Below are 25,388 nucleotides of genomic sequence, written 5' to 3' on the forward strand. Positions count from 1 at the left end.
CAAGTAGCTCGGTCTAAGCCAATCAACGTACAAATAGCTTGGCCTAAACCAACCAATGAATAAAAAGCTTGGCCTAAACCAATCAATGAACAAATAGCTTGGTCGAAACCAATAAATGCACAAGTAGCTCGGTCTAAGCCAATCAACGAACAAATAGCTCGGTCTTAGCCAATCAATGAACAAGTAGCTCGGTCTAAGCCAGTAAACGAACAAATAGCTCGGTCTTAGCCAATCAATGAACAAATAGCTTGGTCGAAACCAATAAATGCACAAGTAGCTCGGTCTTAGCCAATCAATGAACATAAAGCTTGGTCGAAACCAATCAATGCACAAGTAGCTCGGCCTAAGCCAAACAACGTACAAGGGAGGGATATCAGTAAAGTGTGTTTCTGTTCCAGATATGGAATATAATTATTTGCGTTTGCAAATTGAAATTAGGGACACATCTCATAAAACACTTAACAAAAGTTTTTGAAGGCAGCGAGGACGAAAGAATCAGCAAAGCGACTTTTAAAGATGTTTTGTTGCTGTTTAGTAAACAAATGAATAATGGGTCGATAAGACAACGTATGCCAGCGGTCAATTAGAGGAATTTGCTCTTGATATCCAAATAGTTAGGCTTAACGTAGTGTATGATTTGATATGTTTCGGACAACTTTCTTAGGTGCTAAATAAAAAGAAGACAAGCGATCTGTCCAAGCAGAAAAGGACAGTTTTCCTTCCTTACCTGCACAGGATTCGAAAACATGGACAACAACTTTCTGTGGTTTGATTAGCTCTTGATAATATTTATGAAATCCAATGACATATTTTTCTATTATTTTCAAAAACTTCAATTGTAGGTGTCTGAACATTCTCCCGTCACATTCCATCAATTCACCCTTATGACCACCCTGACCTTTTTACTGTTTGATTTTTCGTGATTAAGTGATTATTGCATGCGACTCTTTGATTCTTTTTCATTCCATCCTTACTGATTACTGGTCAATTGTTGATTTTCTCAGTATTTGCGGGGTTATTACCAGCAAATGGCTTCTCGAATAGGAAGTAGTTTTAATTTAATAACAGTTAACATGTACAAAATTAGGTTTTTTATCAGTGTTTGTCTGTCTGATCGTAGCAAAATTGGATATATGTTTAAAATGCGTGATCGATAACCATGATATTTCAATTGAGACAAAGTGCCTCAATGGAAATATGTGTACAAATTTTGAGTTTACTTCGTCATCACCGATTACAATATGACGTAAATGGAAATATTCTTTTACGGGTTCCAAATACAAAGAACAGTTTTTTATAAGTTTCCAAAGAACAGAATGTGGGATTATATAACTTTGTATCTTGCAAACATCAAGGGTTTTTATAGATACTTATTACCTATAGCCTTCCGTTATAGGTGAAAAAATCTATAAATATCAGGTATATCATTTCATATAAAGACTCAAAGCCTTAGATTTGAATTAATTTAGCCTCAGGGCGAAAATAACAGGATATCTAGAGAGAATAAAACGATTGACTTATAAATGGGGAAAAAATTTTACAGAATGAAAATGTACAAATATTACAAAACAATGACGATTGTATGATAATTAGTGTTCTCAATGTCATCTCTTGTTGAGATATTCAACCTGTTCTTTAAACTCCGTGTATAGTCTTTGAAATCTTAGATTGGAACCTAAGAGGATAAAAAGAATCAAAGCAAAACTATATGTAGAATATAAAAAACGATAAAATTCTACCACTTTTGGACACTTACAAAGTGTAGCCAAATGATAGCATATAACAAGTCAAATATCGTGCTGCTAGATTTCTAGCAACTTAAAAATTATAGGCATCATTGCCTTTCCGGGGGCATTGGGTGTTGGACAGAAAATAACACATTATGAGCATTGTCACAGTATATGAAATTGGAGCATAAAAGAGTTTGAGTTTAAAAAGGTACGAAAATATAACTAACGACCGATTTCTTGACGCTTACCAATTATTGGCAGGATATCTTGCAGAAGATCTCGTTTTCTAAAAACCTATGGAGCAAAATATATCTTACATTAGATCCTATTAAAAAATGGAAGCTTCTTGCCATTTTTCATTCGAAGTATCAGCTTTTCTTATCTGATCTTTTCAGATTTTCTAGATATATTAACAATCGCGTTAGTGTATTCTAAAAACTCTTTTCTAAATAGCTCCAGATGGCAAATAACTGGAAGAAAATTTTAATTTGATTTCAAGTGTGATTAAAACCAACAATATGCAGTAGAAAACGCTGCAATGGGTTGCAGAGCAGCCCTGAATCACGCGGTTTGTTTGAAAAGAAAATTAAAAGAAATGGATTCCATGTTAGCGGATCCTCTCTATCAATAATCTTCTCAGTTGAAATCAGGCTATGACAGATGTTCCTCGCCCTGCTACTAGTGTTATTATTCTGAAAGCAGTCTTTTGGCAAGTTCCACATTAAAAGCTCTAGAAATTTCAAACACCTTATCGTCTATTTCATTTGAAAATGCAATTTTGCTTCTAAATGGCCCCAAATAAATTAATTCCTCACCATAGCAGCTAACGGACGGCCCCTCAGGTTTTAAAACGGCCCCTTAAGGTTCTTAAACGACCCCTTAAGGTTCTTAAACAGCCCCTCGAGTTCTGGCTATCTGATAGCATGGCTTAATGCTCTAAAGAAGCTGCCTTAGGGCAATTAAGATACAATGTGCTACAATGAATATGAAAAGATATGATATAAGACAACACAACACAATGAAATATAATAACAAATTTAAAAAATATAATACTATAATATAATGTAATAAATATAATATAATATAATATATTATAATATGATATAATATAATATAATATATATAATATAATATAATATAATATAATATAATATAATATAATATAATATAATATAATATAATATAATATAATATAATATAATATAATATAATATAATATAATATAATATAATATAATATAATATAATATAATATAAAATAATATAATATAATATAATATAAAATAATATAATATAATATAATATAATATAATATAATATAATATAATATAATATAATATAATATAATATAACATAAAATAAAATAATATAATATAATATAATATAATATAATATAATATAATATAAAATAATATAATATAATATAATATAATATAATATAATATAATATAATAAATGATATATGATATATGATATATGATATACGATATGTGATTATGATATATGAAATGATATAACACAACTTAATATTATAAAATGATAACATCATATTATAAAATTCAATAAAATATAATATGATATAAAATAATATGATATAAAATGATAAGACATAACATAATATAACATAACAAAATGAAATAAAATAATACAATATAACAGTGATACTCATCTTAAAGTTAATGCCTTTGTTGCCTAAATAATTATTTGCGCCTTCCTGTCTAATATCTCCTCCCATAATGGTCATCCAATTTATCAACGCCATGGGCCCAAAATCGAGGATTTATATATTATCATGTACGATAAAGTAATTATACAAGACGTTGTTAAAAGTCATGGACCAGTACTTCAAAATCAGATATAAAAGGAATCGACAAAATATTTTATATTTTTATAAAACAATTTAAAAAGTGTGATTCGGGAGCAAAAAATTACTGCAATTTATACCAATATTTTTGGCTGCCATGAATTTTCCCTGCAGATTTCGCTTTTACGATGGCATGGGCCAATAAGATCTTCACAAAGTTCTCTTAGTCGTTGCTCTTCACCTTCGGGTAAAAAAAATTACATTGTCATACAAATAATTTAATTTCTAGATTTACCCAAAACTGATAACACGTAACTTCTATAATTCTAAAGCTAACTATCTTGAACTGATTTCATACGAATCTTTTCTGTGCTCACTAGCTAGTAAAATCTTTATCAAAATCAAATTTCCTAGTGTCATTATATTTAGGCTTCTCCCCCCCCCCCCTTTTCAGTCGCTCTTCCCCCACCTTTATCAATTTTCATCAATCTTCTTACGATTAAGTTTTCAGTAATTTCCCACACAGCTATGTACGGAAATCCCTAACAGGGGCGTGATCCAGCATAATGCCTGAAAGTAGCTCTGCTGTGATCACAGAAGTAAAAATTCTAGCCTGGAGATTCGCCATAACATTCTTAACTGCTTCACAAAAGTGGACTGGTGCCCTTATTCAAGGAGCATCCTACATCTCGTACTTTCAAAGTATTTCGTTTAATGAATTGTAGCTGGAGTTCCTGATATAAATTCTAGGTTTTGAGACTGGGGTTAAGATACTCGCTAAACCTTCAAATGAAACAATTTTCCTTCTGCCAGCTACAGAATTTCCGCTGTGCGAAAGATCAAAACAGATACAATCAAAAGCCACGTTGGTTCTTTAGTCATTTCAAACAGTATTGCTTTTAGCAAGAAATGTTGCATCACTATTGTTTGAGAAAATGTGAACCCAGGCAGGTGATGGGCACGACAAAGACTTAACAGCAAAAATACTGAATATACTGAATAACACTACAGTGCAGTTAAGTGTCTGATCAACAGATGAAAATGTGTTTGTGACGATTTTTCATTGCCCATTCATACAGATTTTTTTGTCTTCATTGCCCATTCATACAGTGTTTTTGCCTTCATTGCTCATTCATTTAGTTTTTTGTTTTCATTGCACATTCATTCAGTTTATCGTTTTTCTTCAGAGAAATATTAGTAAAAAGACAGATAGTTCAAAATTGCTTCTTATGAACAGCTATAAAACTTAAACATTTATATTTCTTTACCTGACTGCACGAGATATCGAACGTAAGTCATGAACCAAAACTGATATTCTTCTGAAGATCTTAAAACCAAAGCTGAGCAAAGCTGATTCTAAAAAAAAAATTCGCATTCTAACAACTGGCAACAGCATTCGTTATTTCAATGAATGGGCAAGCTAATTGGCAGGGACGGGTGATTTTCTAATCAAATCCGAACCAGAATGATTTTTGCGTCGATTACAGTACCTGTACCAGGGCTAAAATTGAAAAAAATCAAGATATATGGTATAACTGAAATCTTAATGGTGCATTTTGAGTAGATGGCACTTGGTGGAACTTTCCTGGGTCACGCTGAAAGCAAGATTATATGTCTTATAATTAAAAAAACACGGTCCATTAAAAGTAAAATATCAAGATTTGGTAATAAACGAGATTGTTACCTCTAAATGACTTATCGTGCAAGACTGCTGTTTGCTTGAGTTCATTCGCAAATTTTGGGCAGTTGGCCGCATTAACCTGTGGTGTGGAATCGAATCGTTTCACATGAAAAGAAATAAAGATCATCAAACTTTGGTTAAAAACAAAGGGAATCTAAAACAGAATAAATTGCACTTGAAATCAATTAAATGTGATTGGAGCAAGAACGTATAGTAACTAGGACATGTCTACAAAACAGTTTCGTTGTATCTTCGAGAAGACGATGAATAACAACACCTATTAGATGTAATATTTCACAAGAACTCCTTTATAAAAAGCAAGGGCTATACGGGCCCGGATAATTTGAAAAACATTGACTAGTGCAGTTTTTACATGAAAGATACTGTACCATGACGGAAAAGTGAGATTCACGTGACATAAACAAAGCTCTTGATGAGTACATTGTTGATTTCGATGATGGCATCAAGGAAAACGTAACGTAAACGATGTTGGTAGAATTCAAAGTATCCTTATTGGAACCTTGATATAAAATGTTGCCATTTTTTCTGACTTTATTGCAGTTTTAGAGTTTTGCTTGTACAGTTTCAGTACACATAGCGCATTATAATAAATGTACCAAAATTAATTTGTCCATCCACACTTTTTCATTTATAAACTAAATAAAAAAACTCGAATAGGTGCTCAAAGATCAAGAAATTTGTTTGGTGACTTAAGAAAAAATATGCATGAATCAAAATATCAACAGCAGACAAGTAGAGTCTTCTAGAACATTTCTCGACCTACTGAAGGAAAAATTGTACCCAAGCAAAAATTCTTTCAAAAAAATAGTTGCTAGCTTCAAATATCTGTTTGAACCAAAATGGAGACTCTTGAAATTACCTGTCCGAAGAGGATTGGACGAAAGTTAGCATTCCACTTGGTTTTTTTCCTGGCACAGATCCATGGTACGTAGACGCGGATTGTAATGGATCTTCGCTGTTTGAGATTTGGATCCTTAAGAGAAATTGATAAATAATTAAGGATAAATGTTGAGATTAACTTGACAATAGTGGTGATAATGATAAAGGGTGATTATGGTGATTAGGATAGTGAGGATGACAATGATGATTATGATTGATGATTATGATTAACGATGATGGTCAGGATCATGATGATAATGATTATTTTGCTGATGAAAATTTACAATAGACAATCTCACTTTTAGTCGAAAATAACTTGCTTCGAAGTAACACCCAGGTCTCGATTTTTCCTATCATTTGTCATTACAATCTCTAACTTAAGGCGAATTTGGTTTCAATAAAGTATCAATTGTACCCTTAAAGTGATGTTTGAAATGGTTTACACGTTTAAAAAGACAACTGAAAAGTAAACATTGACGCAGAAGAATCATATATCTAATCAGAATATAAGATGTAAATGTTTATTTTAAAGTAGATTTAAGGGAAGCTACAAGGGAAAAAGGGTTTCACATCATGCATAAACGTGGTTCACGTCATATGTAAACAAGGTTCTCATGATGTGTACACAAGGTTCTCATCACGTGTACATATAGGTCATATCAACTAAATAACCCATAAGGGACAGAATGCACATACCAAGTGTTAAGTGACTCAGAAAAGGCATACGAGCTTGAATCTTGCAGTGAAATGATTGGGACTCCAGTCTCTGTGATGAATGTCCGATTAATACTCGTTCCTGTAGAGGGAAAAGACCAAGATCAATTTACGGTAAAAGGTATCAAATTGGCATGTGGTTGATGTTTTCGTGTTCTACGCATAAGGTGTCAAATTCCACAGGACAGTACCACCGCATTGACACAAAGAGACCGTTGTCTTGGTATTTGGTTGTCAATGTAAGTGGAGCCAGAGGGTTAATGTGGGGGTGCTCTGGACCGAAACAGCAATTACCCTCAGTGGGTACAGTAATACAAAGTCATAATTAAACACAATTAATTATTCACTCCTAGAAATTGGCGCGTATAAAAAAGCCAACTGCGAAGGATAAATTGTATAAATGGAACGTATTGTACAATAAGTTACAGAATACACGAAAAAAGAGACAAAAATTGAATAAGGAACTTGATGAAGGCTTGTAAAATCTAAAATACCTTTGATAAGATGATGTATTGGCTCTTTTGCTATCTTTACTTCGCGTTTCGTTACATCCCTAGAAAAGAAGTCAGAGCAACGACATTGAGTACTGCAAAAAAATAAAAACGATTTCTGCAGTAATAAGGATGAATAATTTATTGTCATATTTACGAAAGTAAGTCGTTATCTTCAGCTATCTTGGGGCAAAGATCGATAAAATACACTCAACCGAACAGTTATTTGGGGGGGGGGTTGACCTAGTGCCTTTCTAAGTAAACTTACCTTCTATTTTTTGCAAGGGTTTAGCGCAGCAGCATTAAATTTTATAAAAATGGAATTTTAAGAAGCACAAATGCAGAGGAGTGGCAAAAAACTCAGAGAAGCTTTCTAGTCAAAGCCCCCACTCTAGTAAGCTTCAGCAATTTTTGTTTACCCTGTTTTTCTGGAAAAATGAAAAACATGTGAAGATGGCACGAAATAGCAGAAACATGGCTCTTCAACGTTTTCTCTCTTGGGCTCTTCAACTAGGTGCGAGGTTAGCGGTCACTGATTGGTTCAAGAACAAAAGAACCAATCAAACATACCTTTCTTCATCTCACGTTACTTTCGATTCACACCTGGATATAATGTTTCTGCTTAATTTCGATCACCAACCAACGTTTATACTCTGAAGAATATCGGGCGAAAACTACTTCAGTAGGCGATGTTTCCGCTATATCGTGCCATCTTCAAATTTTGCAGTACCAGAAAAACTTATATTGAAAAATAAATAATAATCTGATCACAAATAAATGATTCATTAGTTTAATTATTATGTTTTTATCTGTTCCTATTCAATTTTACATTACCTAAAAATCTGCAAGGTATCAAAAAACTACAGCTTACCAAACGCTGACGTAACTTGATGCAGTAACAACGAACATGAAATTACAGCTGCATTGTAATATAGCTATTTGAGAGGACAGCACCATTGTAGGCATGATTCTATAAAACACGAAGAATGGTGACGTAGGATAAACAAACCAACGCTTTTGCATAAAAACTAACAGGAAGAAATTCGTGTCAAAGGGAGGCATTGGGTTTGGATGTGGTTTGGATTAGTCGAGTTACGGCTATGTGGATGACCTGGCCGCAAGTATAACGTATTAGATAGAAGATAGGCTGAAATCAAAACACACCTAGGTTTTCAAACCAAAACACGTAGGTAATCAAAACTAAAGCTTAATGAAAAACTGTGAAAAGGATTTAATCATAGCGAAGTAGACTCCATCGCCATACAGGCTAAGTCAATAGTTATGAGAAACTTGCTGTTTTTTTGCAATATGATTTGAACTCTATTTTTAAGATATTACTACTGATAGAACCAGGGATTTTATGTAGACGTGTTGACGTCTCTTTGATTATTGATAAAGCATGTGGATACATTTTCAGTGGCTCTTAAAATAACGTTGTTTTAATCACAAAGAAAGGAATGCTTTGGGTCTTAAAGAAAATTTCCCAGAATTAAGATAAAAGATTCATGACATCGTTACGATAATGGAGCCATAAAAACTTGTGTCTATTTATCTGAAACTGAAATTACCTTCGACCCTGCTTTGAAAAAACATGCAATGATTTGTTTTGACAAGCAACACAAACGAAGAGCCTGCAAAAAAATTGATGAAAAGTTTACATCATACAGTCAGGTTCAATTTCCTAAGATCTGGAACAAGTCTTCTTCTGGGATACACTCCGTGTCGAGATCAATAGCCTGTGAGCAACTATAATGTATTTCAATTTGAGAAACAATGTTAAAAAAACGAACTCTCAGATTCACAATAAAACACTTCCTCGCTCATTAATTTTCTAAAGGGCTTTCATGAACAGTCTATACCTCCACCTTTGAATATTTTCTGCAAACCCTTCATATTTCTTGAGTTCGGATTTTCTTACTATTCTTAATCTATGCTTACTTTAAGGTCCGGTATTAAGTCCGAAAAGATGCCAACCCTCTTATCCACTTAACCAGCCAATCCTCGCCAGAATCATTTGAAAACTTTATTATATCATGGAGACGACTTTATTTGACAGTCGCCAGTAAAGCCATAAATTTGATGAAATTACAATTACATAATGAAAGTTGTACACTAGTTTGTTCACGAAACTATAAACAAAGTTATAATTGATTGAACGAGCGATTGACGCAGTTACTATCGAATACATGTCAAATTCGAATAATCTTTGATACAGTGCTACTAAGGCTTAACCTGTAGTCTACAGATCTGTTGGAAACGGAAAGCTGATCGGGCAGCAGTCCCCAAATAAAAGCCAAAAAGTTATCTATTAAATCTATAACAGAGTCTTAAACGGGAATAACCAGGCAGTGAATGAAGCATTGGGGACCCAAGCATTGAGCCTTCCTTTGGTCTGGTGTGGCTCCCAACGTGGCTCTCGGTGGCCCTGCTTGAAAGTACAACCAACACAAAATAATACTGCTAATTACTAATCGAGTTGGAATATCAAAACAGAAAGTAATCATAATGTTTAATAAATGTAACAGAAATGCAGTGGATTTACTTACTCGCTGCAAGCCAAAGCAGTTGCAGGACTCGTTAAATAAGCTTCCCAAGTGGTCGTCTCTTTCTTTGTGCAACGTAAGATGTGTATTGAAGAAGCTACAATCAATAACATGTTTACAAATTATATAGCCACCGACCAGGGACACATTTATACTCCAGGGTCGAGAGAGTCACAATTTGTCTTAACACTTTGCCCAAGGTTGCTGTCCTCGCAATAAAACCTTAACAAATATTCCACAGAGACAGCTACACATCATATATGCAATGTTTTCTGCTGAATTTTTAATGCCTTGATAGTAATTCGTCTGGGATTTCTGGCAGAACAAATAATTAAAATGAATAAAACGTTAAAGCGAAGAGTGTTTCGGGATAAATCAATGTTTCTTTTTGGTCAAAACTTGCACAAAAATGTTAGAGATTCAATTGAGCTATCTGGTAGGTAGAAGAGAGGCAAATATCCGACGCACCAAGCATAGAAATAATTTGAAGGGAGATTGCATCAAAGAGCGAGATTGGAGGTAGAAGACAGGCAAAAGATTTGCCTGATCCTAAGCTCCATCTCTGGAACAAATGTCAGGGAATAAATAAATAAATACTTTCGTTAAGGTTCTTGAAAATTACTAGGTAGGATAGGCTTTGGGAAGAAATCTAGTAAAAATCACTTGCTAACAAACAATTGGTAAATATCAACAAACAGAAAAGACAAGGTAACACGAAGAGTAATATGAAAAACAACTGGTTCACCCCCTGGCGCTTGTATGTTGTTATCAATCTCAAAAACAATTTCTTCTTGTTCTGACTTTCCCTTGGTTTCAGTAGTCTGATAAAAGAGAAAACAGAAATAATTTACAAGAAAATTTCATACGTTGAGAAACTCTAGGTTAGCAGATAGAAATTGCTAAAATCTATCAGATGATCACGCAAGCCCACTGAAAATTATATGATTTTACGAACTTTGGGCATCTTGAATTAAAAATGAAAAGCCTTCTATCTATGTCTTGTACAAAACTTTCCCAGGCCAGCATTTATCGCCACTCTCCAAATTAAATCCATTCAACAGGTTTGAACCTTGTATTTGGCTTACCAACATATGCAGAAACTGGGTAGCTAATAGAGATGTATTTAAACCTATAATTAGCACTTAGCCCCCGTATATTCACTTCAAACGTAACAATGCTACTCTAGAAACACCCAGCATTAAAATTGGCTGGCTTTTAAGAAACAAAACTTGAAAGGCTATTGTGTCTCTAGAGTAAATTGGAAACACAATCAAATAAAAACCATCGATAGTGAAGAAATGCGATGATAAGATTAATAATGCCGACAAGGCTCACCTTGTATAAATATTTATGCTGTATCCCAATTATCTATATTATATATACCAATTTTTTGAAATACTGACCTTCGCAAACGGATTTTCGAGATCAATAAAGACTACCTCTCAAGTGGAGAAAACTCTCGAGCTTCGAAAAAATCGGTTTTATTGGAAATGCAAAAAACAAATAACAATATATTGAAAAGCCTACCCTTAAAGACAAATGCTTTTCGACTTTGGGGGGTTGGAGTACCAAACCTGGGCTGGAGGGTCTTGATGTGCCTGTCTGCGCATGCTCAGGCAGTTTGTCCTCTCGGGATTTGAGCTACAATATCAAAGTACCATTTATGTATTGATACAAAAATTATGTGAAATCTTTGCATAAAATTAAGCAATAGACCATAAACCGCACAAGGAAAATCCTAACATGGAGATTTGAACATTGTACAGATTACAGATTCACAAAACAAGTCTTTATTTTCAGCCGTCATGACAACATTTCTGCGAAAAAATTTAAGATATCAAACTCTCAAGAAAAGTATATTGCGGAATTCCACGCTACAATTTCACTACACAACGACCTCCTTTAAAGGATACACGAAGAGAAAATTGTATACAGCAACGTAAAATATTCTAGTTATGTTATGAACTAAGTTGTTCTTTACGTAAAATTCTAGTGATTTCGAATTGCGAATGAAACAAAGGGACAGACTTTAAAAGAATGGCATTATCCCGGGAACGAATGTTGTATAACTAATTTTAAGTCTGTTGTGCGATGACTGAGGGTCAAATAAAAGGGTCCCAAAATACCGATGTTCCCCTGTACAAGCATCTCTAGCGTATCTTCGCACATAACAGAAACATAAAAACCACTTACCAACATAAAAGAATCATCTTTATTTTGTTTTTCTTTGGTTTTATCCTTTTCTTTTCTTCCTCTTTTAGCAGGCGTTGTCTGGGAAACACTATCCCCTTTACGTTTCGGAGTGGCAGTCAGATTCTGTGTTGCTGTAGTTGTTGTTAAATCTGGTTGCGTGGTGTCAAGACCCTTTTTATTTGGAGTGGACGATCTGGGCTGTGCTTTCTGATTTACCGATGTAATGGATGTTGTGGTTCCCACAGACTGCGGCCGTTGCCTGCCAAAGCAAGAAATAACAAATCTTTTGAGCATTTCAAATATAAATAGCAAGACAAAGGATCCTGCTAAGAAAACATACCATTAAATATCGAACTTAGACGCAAGAAAAAGGAGTCACAATATAACTGGAAATCATATATCAAATAATAAGATTGGAAGAAAATATCGAATCTTTATTGTACGCAGATATAAGCACTCTGAACTGGATGATTGGGTGGTTAAATGCGTTAATCTTACGTGTCAACGTCTGATAAAAACAACTTACCTCATCAAAGGACGCAACAGAGTAAACATAACATATTGATTTTAGTCTTTTTCTTAAAGATATAGCACGGTCACAACATACTATAATGTTATCATAAAATAGCAAAATTTACAATAGAAAATCTGAATAAAAGAATTATATTGATGAAATGGACAGAATAAAACTGAGCTACAGAGAGTTTATTCAAGAATCGAAATACTTACACTGTTGGTGCACTCTTCAGCATGTGTGCCAAATTGGAGTCACTTTCCTATAAAAAACAGCTGAATCGTAATGGCACAGGTATAAAAAGAAAAGGGAACATTAGATTTCTTCAAGAAAATTTCAGCGAATTAGAGGCTTTGGGTTGCCAGAAAAGAGAAAACAACTCGGAAGATTCTAGTCAATGCCTAGAGATCCAAACCTTATTGGAAAATTTCAGGTCTCCCTCGAGGAAGAAGAGAGCTATTATCAATTTGTTGATGGAAGAAGAGCATTTTGCTATCAACTCAATACGATTCACGCGTTAAATAACAAAAAACGTAAAACAAAATCTGAGCATCTTCACAAGTATTTAATTCTAGAATAAAATCTGTCGACATCATTTATTAAATTACTACAGACCTTTCACAAAGTATATATAATTGTTATGTCGAGTCACCTTAGTCCTGACACTAATCCTAACCCTTGCAATCCCATTCCTTCACAAGTGGTACTTTGTGATGTGACTCGACTTCCAGTACATGCATAGATATCTTACCACACTGATATTCTACTATGGATAAATCTACATTAAGTGGCAGTTTTCGTCAAGAATTAGCCTAAAACTCTACCTGAAGTTGGACGTTTGGAGCATAGACGTCTGCAGTTGAAGGAAATTCGCTGTCACTGTATGGAACAAAACCAAACAATGAGAAACAATGAGTTAAAAATCATTTCAGATTATGACAAAACAACCCATTCTATCGAGGCCCAAACAGAAATTTGAGGGTAGAATTCTCAAAAAAGTTCTGTACTACAACCCCTGCAAAAAAATCTAGGTAGGTTTCACTAAAAATTGCACAAGGCCAATGACAGTCATCCCCCTAATCTGAATACTGTTGATTTATTCAATGTTAAAAGCGTTGGTGTGGCCCAATGGATTCCTATCAGATAGTTGTGATATTAACTCAACGAAAAACATTGTTTTTAGGTTGCGTGGGGGGTGGGGGGGTGAGCTGCCCGTTTTCTATACCGGAAACTGTCAACATTTCCAAAACAGAATTGAAGCAGCAGTGTAGCAACAGTAAGTGATTTTCACGGAAATTGTTTTTTGAAAGTGCAATTTAGTAAGAGCGTTTGTGCGCTTAATAGTAGAGGGCACGTAACACAATCCCCTATTTCTCGAAGAGAGAATTGGTACCCAAAAGTGAAGGTGAAAGGCTTTATCTAAATATGAATGCAGTGGCCTTGCTAAATATTCATGGTTTACCTGTATCTGCAGTGAAGATGGCTCTAAAAATCATGATAAAGAGATTATAAAGAGGGGGAGGGTAAGGCCTAAAACAGCCCAATTTCTTGCATCTACACTATGTAAGCAAAAAAATTGTTGCAATTCAAAAAGGTATTTACACGGACAAAGTGAACTTAAATACATTGCTATGAAAAATGAAAAAGCTTGGTACCTTAGATCAAGTGGGGATGCTATCATTAATGGGGTAATTCTCCGGCGCCCATCTTTAGTTCTTGTTTCTTTTTGCTGCTTGAGTACCATCTGCAAGGAAATTGAAATACGAGGTCGTGATCTTTTATAGGTTGCCTCTTACATAGGTTTCAGATATAGATGTAGCCCAGAGAACTCAAAATACAACAGTAGCGAGACCTACCGGACGCCTCCTGACAACGGAGACCTCCCAGTGATAGAGCTCCCAATAATTAATTCTTTGATTTAAAATTGGCATTTAAAATACATAGCTTAAAGGCATTCGACATGCATAAGTACAGCGTATCCAAAAATAACTTAGGCCAAATTGATCAGAGCACGCGCACAAGAAAGGAATTGGAAACTGCTCACGTGAAACCACTGCGCGCTGCTCTAGGATTTCACCGATTTGCAGAAAGGCGGAAACTGTTCACGTGTTTTTCTCTGTGCGCAATTTGATTGGTCAATCGCTCGTGGCCGAGTGGCTGTAAGCCACTTTTACCTGTGTCAAATGCCTTTAAAAAGCTAATTAAGACTGGCCAACTATATAAATAAAATGCAAACAAATAGCCATAAAATACAATTAGAAAAATTTATAATAAAAAGCCTAAGTGCGGATAAAAAACCTTACATACCCTGCAGTCGAAGCTTGGCATTCATATCTCAAGGGAGTCTGAATTTTTCATTTCTGGTGTTAGTATCTCCCAAAATTCCCCCCCCCCCCCCAAAAAAATCTGACTGTATCAATCCCAAGACAAGGTGTTTTCACTTTTGGTAGTTGTAATTTCATACTCCCAAATTACAACGTGACATTAAAAAGTGGAACATGCAACTGCATATTCAAAATACTTCTGTCACATAAAAGGAACTCTCGGTCCTTGATGAAAAGGTTCCATATTTTTGTACTATCATGTCATGCTTAAATGTTGAATGATTCACTACACATCGAGAGCAAACAAAATTCTTTGATTTATACCAATAGCCATGTACGATGGAAGGACACTTATCATATGAACGTAATTGTCTTTGCCTCTCGCTTTAACATGCCAATGTACAACTAATTTTTAGTACCGCTTTGAAGAGGATTGGATTATTATGCAAAAGAAGAAAATAGTTGTAGCTTGAATTGCTGTTTAGGATGGATCACTGAGCAATGGAAAGGGGAAACAAAAGACATACCATTGCAGCTTCTTTGTTATCAGTTGACCCACTCGTGAAACTTCCAGCCTTTGATAGATTTTGTCCATCTAGAATAGCGAATGAAGCTAGATATGAGCCAATTAACAGCAACGATAGCTATGTAAAAGCCATGCATGGCCAAAAAGCGATATCCAAACATCACAGTTAAAAATTGATTGATATTTTAATGAATATCGGGAGCGTCACTATAACACATAGCCCCTTTTTTGACAAATAACTGATGGTAAATTTATTAACGGTCAAGTTATTGAATAAATAATGAAAGTAAAACTACAACAGACGATGAAACCAAGATTTTGGTAACATAATCAATTAAACATCAAATTGTATCTGCTATCCTTCTTGTGGCACAGATCACATAGCTTCGCTTTCATATAAAAACGGAGTGAAACCTTTCTGTTGTTGCCTTGCGTTCACACTGCTCTGCTATTAAGAAGAGACATTTGAAAACGCAAATGAACACGGATACTTTTGAATATAGTGCATATTGAATACGCTCGGTTTCAGTGTGAACACCAAGAAGGGAGACATTGGAATACGCTGACAGTATCAACAACTTGGATACGCTGCCATCCAATTCATGTTTTCAAATCTTGAATGACTAAGGACATAATTTGCAAGTAATAACTTACCTATTACACAAAATTGCAAAATTGCAAGAGCCTAAAATACGTTTTTTCACGAATGTCCAAACTTGACTAGCAAACAAAAAAGGATATAATCTTGTCATTTAATGATTAATACGTTACCTGAGGACTTCCATGTAATCTGCGAAGCATTTGGGAAGCTTATTTTACTGTGCGAAGGCGAGTTCAGCAACGATTGTTGAGCTAAAAATGCTTTTCGCAACCGTTCTTGTTGCTGTTGTTGCTGGTGTACTTCAAGAACCTCCGGGTTTTCAATGATCGAAGCAGCAAAATTGCTTTTTGATGACACTATGCTTGTACCATACGTCTGTTTGTGGTACGAAAGCTATGAAGACAGAAAATACAGTAATCAAAATGGGTAACACTTGGAAGTTTGAGGAATTTCCATGGCCAGATCGCGGTATCCTAAAACAGCAATTGGTTTATATTTCAAAATGAATTTAACAACGCAAAGAAATACTGGAAACAACTTCACAGCAATTTAATCACCATGGCAACTTTTAGCTAGTAAGTGAGTCGTAGGCTTTCAAAACTTCTGTGAAGAAATCATCACGTACTGAAGATGACTCAAACTAGAGTCGAAACGTCAAACTGATTATGTCTTAACTAATTTATGCCGTTTTACTGATTTATGCCGTCTAAACTAATTTATGCCATCTTACTGATTTATGTCGTCTTAACTAATTTATGCCGTTTTACTGATTTATGCCGTCTTACTGATTTATCGCGTCTTACTGATTTATGCCGTCTTACTGATCTATGCCGTCTTACTGAATAATGCCGTCTTACTGATTTATGCCATCTTACTGATTTATGTCGTCTTAACTAATTTATGCCGTTTTACTGATTTATGCCGTCTAAACTAATTTATGCCATCTTACAGATTTATGCCGTCTTACTGATCTATGCCGTCTTACTGAATAATGCCGTCTTACTGATTTATGCCGTCTTACAGATTTATGCCGTCTTGACGATTTATGCCGTCTATTCATGTTACTGATTTTGTCGTCACAATAATGGTTTTGGTACAATGATTTACGAAACATAAAAATGTCTCTTTTTTTCGCCGTGTTGGTTATTCTATTTTGAAGAAAGTCTTGGAAGAAAGTGGGCTACTTCCTAAATAACAACCAGGCTGGAATTGATGACCATCTACTGAGAGAAAATTGTAATAAAGTCATTCACACATTGGAACATGCTGGGATGATTATTTCTTGGAAAACCTGTTTTTAGTCGTTATATGTGAAAAACAATTTGTATTGAATATTTAAGAGACGTTCCTATTTGATCATATCATGATTCCAGCATCTAACATAATCACAAAGAGATTTTTTATTTACCTTTTCTTGATCAGTCATTGCTTTCCCGAGTTCAGCTGCAGTGAAATCAAGGTAAGCAAGCGTGCCATCTAACGAGCACACCAAGAGACGGTACCCGCATCGGCTCCTGAAGAAACGTTGTGAGGTCAGCATAAATGACAAATTAGAAAGTATATGATCGAAGGAGAAGACGGCGGAGAAATAAATATGTTTTGCAACATAGTGAGGGTTACATTTGTATTGGAGCTACAGCAGGGCCGTAGCTACTATTCATCTTGGGTTGTATGAGCCCCTCTCCCCCTAAACAAAAAATAATAAAAACCCTTGATTCCAATGAACAATTCCTTTTGTTCCTATTGTTCTCAAACAATCGTACCCCTAATTATTCTAATCTTCCCTAAAAAGAAACTGTTTTATAAGAATTCAGAGGCAATAATCAGAGTGTCTGAAAAAGTTGTTTAAAGAGGAAGGATAATCCATTTACTTTTTTATTCTCGAAATTCTTCAAGCAAGGGATAATTTTTCGTAGACAACTTACATAATTTTGGTTTAACCAAAAATATCTAATTTCCATGTTGCTTATGAATTGATTGTTTCAAAGAAAAAATACTTATATAGACTTACAACAAAAACTATAAAGTTCTATCGATGATAAACGTGGACAGATTTTTTCAGAATGTTAAGGAGTCTCAGGCAAATAACAAATGATACCTTTTTAATTCTAAGTGTTACAGGAGAAACAAAGGTCTGTACTACGAAAATTCTGGGATTATATGAGGCATCATCGCAAAAAGTGCAGCCAATGCAGTGCATTGTAGCTAAACCATGTTTCGAAGATATCAAACAACAGCGAAGCAAAAAACATACACCAAATAGACAAAGCCTCACCATGACAAATCCATAATAGAACTCTGGAACAAGTCATGAGTGACGACCAATGGTCGTTTAAGCGATGTCAACTGCAAAAGAAATTATACTGTAGTGACTGACGAATAGAAAAATTATTTAGAAACAATTAAAATGGCAGGTAGTTTATGGCATTGGACCATCCTCCTTCCTCCATCCTTCATTCACTGATAACGAAACTTTTTACCATATTTTTGAATTCCTATGGTTTAGAAAAAGCATACCATGCAATGAATTTCAATTCTTGAGATGGTTTTCAAAACAAAAATAAATAATTTCCTTTTTCAATGCATTTACTTTCGCTATTTCCCCGGCCTTGCCAGATGTGAGTTTCTTGTTGTTATTCTGAATAAGGAATACATTTTGCTGCTTCAGAAAACTAAAAAACCACACAGGGTATATTCCCCAACTTGTTCCTTTGTATTGTCTTCTTAGACGCATTTCAACATTTTCAAAACTGAATAATCGAATATTATTTTCGCCATCTATAACAAGTTTTTTAAGATAATTTTTGAATGAAAAAGCTTCTAGGCCAATTTTGAACTACAACAAAATGTATAACAACAAAAACATCAATAAATAGCAATAACATCAGCGATAAACGAAAAAAGGTTTACCTAAAGACAAAATTAGGCTACAAGACAAAATTAAAGCTCGCATATTAGGTTGCAAGAAAGGCAAAACAACAGTTAAGATCAAAAACGAGTTTTAACACATCCATAATTGAGTTAAGTGTTGCAAAATATCTGATTACCCTTACTGTCTTTCAAGAAACAATATGATGAAGAAAATTTGCAATATTTAAAAACGAAAACCTGATTTCAAAATAAATTTGAAACAAAGTGAATAACTTACCCATATTGACAATGATCTGTCTCTGCTACCGATTGCACAACACGCGTATTGCTATTAGAAAAAAGTTAAACAAAGATATGAGTAGCAGTTCATCGCTCAGAGAGATTCAATAATAAAAATTACACACAGTGAAATTCGATTGTTTTTATGACATGTATTGGCAACTACAGTTACTCGCATCTTTACACGCTCAGATGCTGTTTGCAGCAAAAGTATGCTCCTCTTCTGTTAAGAACCATAATTTCAAACTTTTGATTAATATATATTAAATCATCTAAGGTTTACAAAAAAACTAAAAAAAGCTGCATTGCTGTAAATCATGGCATTTTTGGCATGGGTGCTAATGCACTGACGAACCACTCAGCAGGTGATCCCTCATGCGAAGAAACCAAACTAGGTAGGGTTTGGGTACGGACAAGCATTCAAGAGGTACGCTAATGCATTAGCCCCCCCCCCCCCCTTAAAATTTCAAAAAATGCAAAACTGCTTACTATTGATTGAAAATTCGATGTATATTTAAAGTTATTATTTGCTTAAAATTTGAAACATTCAAGAAAAATGTATTAACAAAGGAGCTACAAAGAGCATTGTTAAAGCATTGCAGTATTTTACAATCAATAGACATCTTTCACAACCATAGATTATCATACCTTGAACTTGGATGGGTCATTGGGACTCGGTTTCGTAAACAATCTCGAGTTGAATCTCTGCACGATAAATAGAGTCTTGTTACAGATGGGTAGTAACTCTAGTTTAAAGCGGAAACTTCTCTTAATAATTCTTAAAAAGGAAAGTCACGCAATAAAATGGGAAACAGAAAAGGCACACGACGTATTGGAAGGGTTTGAGAGATTATTGCAGCAATGCATACTGTGAAAGGAATCAACAGCAGATATGTTTATTCAAGGCCATTTCATTTGGAGAAAATATCTGGAATATGAAAAGTAATAAAGTCTTGTTGCATGGCAATTTTTTTAAGCTTTAATAAGGAAGATAGTCAAGTCCTGTGGCATTAATCATTGCAGCCATTGAAAAATAAATGTATAAACACAAATGTTACGAGAAAAAATTTTAATATCTATTAAAGAGCTCTTTTTTATTCGAAGTCAAAGAGTGACAAAGTAATGCTCTGAAAACCATAGAACGGAAATGCCATTCAACACCAACAAAGACCTATTGCTCACCACACAAGTAATTGCTTTCCTGTGGCCAACAAAATCCATCCGACCCTTCCATCCATCCCTCTCGATAATCTTTGCCACCGGCCCGCCATTATTCATTGCATGTGCAGAAACAACATATTGGCCATCAGGGGACCAGTTTAGACGAAGCACGTGCGTTGTTCCTCCACATTCATCGAATGGTTCTACTACTTTGGCTTCAAGCTTCCAGTCGGATGTCCGCCAGATTTTCATCGTTTTATCGTCTGACTATAAGAGAAAAGGAGGTGTAAACAAATTATAACTTATGACTCTCAAATTAGAAATACTGTATGGCATAAACAATGTACTGGGGATAGAATACTGAAATGTCTGTAGGCACTGTAGATACAAGACTAAAAGTTTCACCCTGGTTATGGCTGGAACTGTTAGAGAAGTGCCCCCCCCCCCTCAATCGATATGACCCGATAAGTTGTTCTAAAAGATCGGATAATTTGGCCTTGGAAGTAGAAAAAAATAGCCGCTCAAGTAAGCGAAATCGGAAATTTACTATGCTTTCTCAACCAGATTTTCAGAACTGACATCCTAGATCACAATAAAATTTTTATCAAAGTGCCAGAATACTAAGGCAGAAATGCTTCACAAAAAGAAACATGGTTTCACCCCCTTCCATCTGTTTTTCATGAGTTGGTCAGCAAAACTGTTGATTCGTCAGTAAAGCCTCCTGAAGGTAGGTTACATGAAAATAAATTGCTTTTGATTATCATTTCGTTTCTTCAATTTGCTTCTTTTATCACCCCACCCCCCTCCAGGCTGGAAGGTCACATTGTGCCACTATTTATATTGCCAAGCTTGCAGCCGCTAGGAATACTAGAGAGTTTAGGAGGCTAAGAATAGATAGTATAAAGATTAGGGCATAGAAAGATCGAGATTACAAAAGAAGTGGACACTTGAACAAATTTTTTATGCTCCAGGGTCGATAAAAATTTATCCCTTTTTGAGTAAAACCAAAAAATTATTAAATGGAAATTATTATATCCTAAGCAATTGGTTGGGGAATATCGGCTGGTTTCCATTTGCTACCAAACTAAACTGGGTGAAGAGGCTTCTGCAAGTTATAGCCATATTTATAAAAAAATGCATGCACAAGCATATTAGATGAAAGTTACCTGTGAGGCAAAGTATTTTCCCACTGGATCCCATGTGACACCTTTAACAAGTCCTTGATGTCCTTTTAAAGTAGTAATGAGATCTGAAACAGAAAATCATTGAAACCAGGATCATATTCAATCAATAAAGATACAGTTGACAGTAGAGGTTTAATGTCATTAAGATATGTAGCAGAAGGATAAAATGAGTGATGTTACATTCTTAAAACTGAAATGTAGTGTTAGCAACAGAACAGCATATGGCTCTTGTAAAAAAATGATATCAAAAGCTGGATTTTTCTTTTTAGGCATGGCTGTCAATATTAGTGACAAAGTAAAAAGGAGAACTAAAAAACATTAGATACCTGGAAATTTTTCTGCACTCCAGATATTAACAGTATTATCAACACTGCCAGAAGCAAGAAAACGATCATCTGGTGACCAGGCAATATCTAGAATATCTGAAAAATAGAGATAATTAGACGATAATACATACTTCATATAGCAATGTGGCTGCCTCTACTTGTCACATAATTAGCAATTGTTTAAGCAAAGGGTGATTTGTTTGATTATTTAAGCAAAGAGCATTGAATGATAAACAGAGCTTTGTCTGATTACCGTAGAAAATACAATCAAATGTTCATGGGTTTAACTAAAAGTACCAGAATGCATTGCATCATGACATAAGGGGAAAGGTCTGTAATACATTAACCTCTCCCCACTTTCAAATAATTTGCCAGTTAATAAAAGAACAGAGGGGAATGGCTTGTATGGCCAATCATTATCATGTCCAGTCCTGGACACTGAAGGAAACAAAATTTCAAGGTATATATAAAATGAGTGTAGTATAAAACCCAGCATAAAAGAACCTGCAGAACCTCAGGCTGATTTTTGGCCAAGTATACACCCTAAATGTAAGAACCAGAATGTAAAAGTATAGGACCTTTTCAACTGTTTACAGTATATCACATGATCTTCTATGAGTATTTGTATCTGTAGCAAAGTCTTCCTTGATAACAAATTGTGGTTTAAACATCTTGATAATATAAATATTTTCAGCTGCAATGTTCATCAAAGTTGCTACAGAAGTAAATGTTCCTACCACCACTGTGCCCTCTTAAAATATGGGCACATCTCCAATGCTCAATGTTGACAATGGTGCCACCTGACCCAAATACTGTGGAGGAGCCAAATCCTCTGAATTCAGAATAAAGATCATTATCAGATTATTTCTTCCAATTCAAACAATGCTATAAAAATTCATCAAAATGGGGTAAAATTATTAGATTTCAAATACCCTTGAATAAACACTTACAGCTTCCAACAAATCCAAAAATGTAAAAAATACCCCTCTTTAAAAATACACCCTTGCTTACTCTACACAAAGTAGTACTGGAAAATTCAATTGGTAAATTTCAGCAAATATGACAGAGTACATTAAAGAATTAAAAAAGGCATTAAAAACAATGACAAACGAATTGTAGGCCTCAAAAATCAGAAATCAAGTTTGATAATGACACAAGGAAAACTTCAATATTAGCATGTTAAAAAGGGTTGCCCAAATGCAAAGGAAAAATAAGTCTACATACCTCCCAAGCTGCCAAATCATTATAAACTTATCATCGGCACCTGAAGCTAAGTATTTACCACTGTTAGACCATCTGAGGCAGTTAACACAGCCTGAAATTTTGGAATTAGATGTTTGTTTCTGCTCAATTAGCAAGTTTTCAAGTTAAATAAGCAATAACACTTTTTTGCAGACTGTTAAATATTAATATACCAAAGAAAAAAGAATAAATACTTTCAAGTTATTTATGCAACATGATAAATGTTGGAAAACTGGTAAATGAAAACCATTGGTAATGATTTGGTCATAAAAATGAAGCAATCATTTATAAAATTTTATGATAATAATATAATCCTAATATTCTTCATGTTGTATTTCAAACATTAACTTATTATGGTCATTACCTGAATGATTATCAAGGACACACAACATTCTTGGAACATTTTCATCTTCTTCTACTTGAGCATCAACCACAGGAGCCATGTTCCACATAAAAATTCTTCCTGTATCATCAACTGTTGAATGAGCAAAAAATATATATCAAGCTATCTGTGATCAAGACCAGTGTCACCAGTACAAACAAGTTTCCTTATGGAAATAAAATATCATGCATTTGCAATTGAAGCTATCAAAGTGAATAATGAGCCAAATATTACAGCCAAAAAATTATTACTGTCAATGCTATGCTCATTCAGGTTACCTTTACTTAGGACTTACAAATTGAAAAATAATAAATAAGTGATAGGGAAAGAAAGAAATGATAGAGGTTATAAAAATAAATAAGCAGATGTCTAATGAATATTAGGGAATCCAGTAATTCAGAAAAAATAAATTTGAGATACTATAAGTTGATACTTAGCAGATACTGAATGATTTTATAACTAATTTTGATTACCTTGACCACCTGTTGCACATCTTGATCCATCAGGATGAATATCAACACAGAATATTGGATTGCCTAAAAAATGATATTGTGGACATATAATTTTTTGGGAAAATTGTGGCATATGATTCATTATGCAAATTAGGTTCTTTGTTAATCTTTCAGAAACAAAATGCTGGAAATCAAAAAGCAATCAATCAAAGCTCAAGGCCCATCGCAACAAGACACATTCTTATGCAACATCTAAATATTAACTGTTTTGCAACATCATCAGCTAGTTTAGCCATTGTGGTGCAATAATTTATCTCCTTGGGGTTTCAGTATGTTTGGCTTTCTTGTGCAATTTAATTCTTGTGTACTTATGATTTTCACATCAAACACAACTTTGTTCACACAACAAAACAAAAAAATGGTGGAGAGAGAAGCAAAGTAGTACCCCAACAAACATATATCATAGTGAAAGATAACAATGAATATTTTCTGTAATTTTTTGAGACATCAAGCAAAATGAAAAATATGAAACATGGTCAGTCAGTTGATGCACTTTGATCAACATTCTGCTGACACCAAATGCAAAAGCTTGCAAAAGTTTTAAGGTAGTATTTTGGGGAACAGTAATGATAAAAATGTTTTTGAGCCTAACCCAGAACTTCTCTGCTCAAAAAATTTATCAATCTGAGCCAAATATCTTCACTTTGATCTTCACCAAAGATCTTCACTAAGACATTAGGCACTAGACACAATGCACCCCCAAAACATGAACTTGGGAAAACCTGGGGAAGATCAGATTTTAAAAAGGACTTTAGGAGCACCACTGCAAAATTACTGTCTACCATGTCTATGTCCACTACCAAAATTACTTGCACCAGATTCAGATGTTCCCATTTCTAGGAAACGTCTGTCATAGCCAAAACCCAGAGAGCCAAGGGATTCTGCCTCTGTAGATGTGAATGATTTCTGGTGCTTTTAATGCTTAAATTACCCATATCAAAATAGGAACTGTTAAAATTGTGTGGGTCCAATAGCCTTCTCTAAATAAAGGGGTAAGGAAGATTTACTTGTTAACGGGTAAGGAAGATTTACTTGTATAACGCTTGCTAAGGTTCTACAGCACAGCAGATTGACCATTTGGCACTTGGCGCGAAATTCCTCATTTATCTGATCAGGTGCTGAAATAGAAAATATCCCATAAACTATACCTGAGTGGCTGATCCAGTTAGGTTTCAACAGTTTCATGTCTCTAAAAAAGCGTCTTTCAGGACAGATACATTTCAGACAGTTGCACGCTGTCGTGTTTTGAATAAAATTCAAGGCCGTTAAGGCCTAGCTCCTCCGTATGTGAGGTACAGCTGTGCAGTACAGGAGGGTTGTGTAAAGACAAGGTGAGTGGGTTTTTGCCAAAATACCTAAAAAACAATTGGTAGATGTAAACATGGTAATTTTTCGTATCAAATGAGAGCTG

General features: G+C 34.7%; 1 protein-coding gene across 1 annotated transcript; it reads right to left on the bottom strand.

The window, feature by feature from the left end:
• Window positions 1-350: 350 nt before the first annotated feature.
• On the bottom strand, window positions 351-25,278 carry LOC135683336 (protein HIRA). The gene is made up of 31 exons (XM_065198568.2): window positions 25,126-25,278; window positions 23,939-24,001; window positions 23,448-23,558; window positions 23,066-23,156; window positions 22,579-22,673; window positions 21,842-21,937; window positions 21,498-21,580; window positions 20,353-20,598; window positions 19,819-19,875; window positions 19,169-19,219; window positions 18,296-18,366; window positions 17,429-17,534; window positions 16,191-16,413; window positions 15,421-15,488; window positions 14,225-14,313; window positions 13,394-13,448; window positions 12,785-12,831; window positions 12,056-12,314; window positions 11,390-11,503; window positions 10,608-10,683; window positions 9,866-9,959; window positions 8,888-8,950; window positions 8,191-8,289; window positions 7,323-7,381; window positions 6,811-6,910; window positions 6,095-6,208; window positions 5,218-5,293; window positions 4,802-4,889; window positions 3,674-3,774; window positions 1,979-2,024; window positions 351-1,675 (listed from the first exon to the last, which is right to left on the bottom strand). The coding sequence occupies exons 1-31, from the start codon at window positions 25,160-25,162 to the stop codon at window positions 1,605-1,607; spliced, it is 2,949 nt and encodes a 982-aa protein (XP_065054640.1). The 5' UTR covers window positions 25,163-25,278; the 3' UTR covers window positions 351-1,604.
• Between the last annotated feature and the right edge of the window lie 110 nt (window positions 25,279-25,388).

Source organism: Rhopilema esculentum, chromosome 7, assembly GCF_057945365.1.
Source record: "Rhopilema esculentum isolate cy_ngs chromosome 7, ASM5794536v1, whole genome shotgun sequence".
Classification (NCBI taxonomy): domain Eukaryota; kingdom Metazoa; phylum Cnidaria; class Scyphozoa; order Rhizostomeae; family Rhizostomatidae; genus Rhopilema; species Rhopilema esculentum.

Coding starts and splice junctions, on each gene's coding strand:
- LOC135683336 (XM_065198568.2), bottom strand. CDS start 25,162: ATGAAACTGTTGAAACCTAACTGGATCAGCCACTCAG. Junction 19,876..20,352: donor GGAAAGCAATTACTTGTGTG/GTGAGCAATAGG, acceptor TTTATCGTGCAG/AGATTCAACTCGAGATTGTT. Junction 19,220..19,818: donor ATGACCCATCCAAGTTCAAG/GTATGATAATCT, acceptor TTTTTCTAATAG/CAATACGCGTGTTGTGCAAT.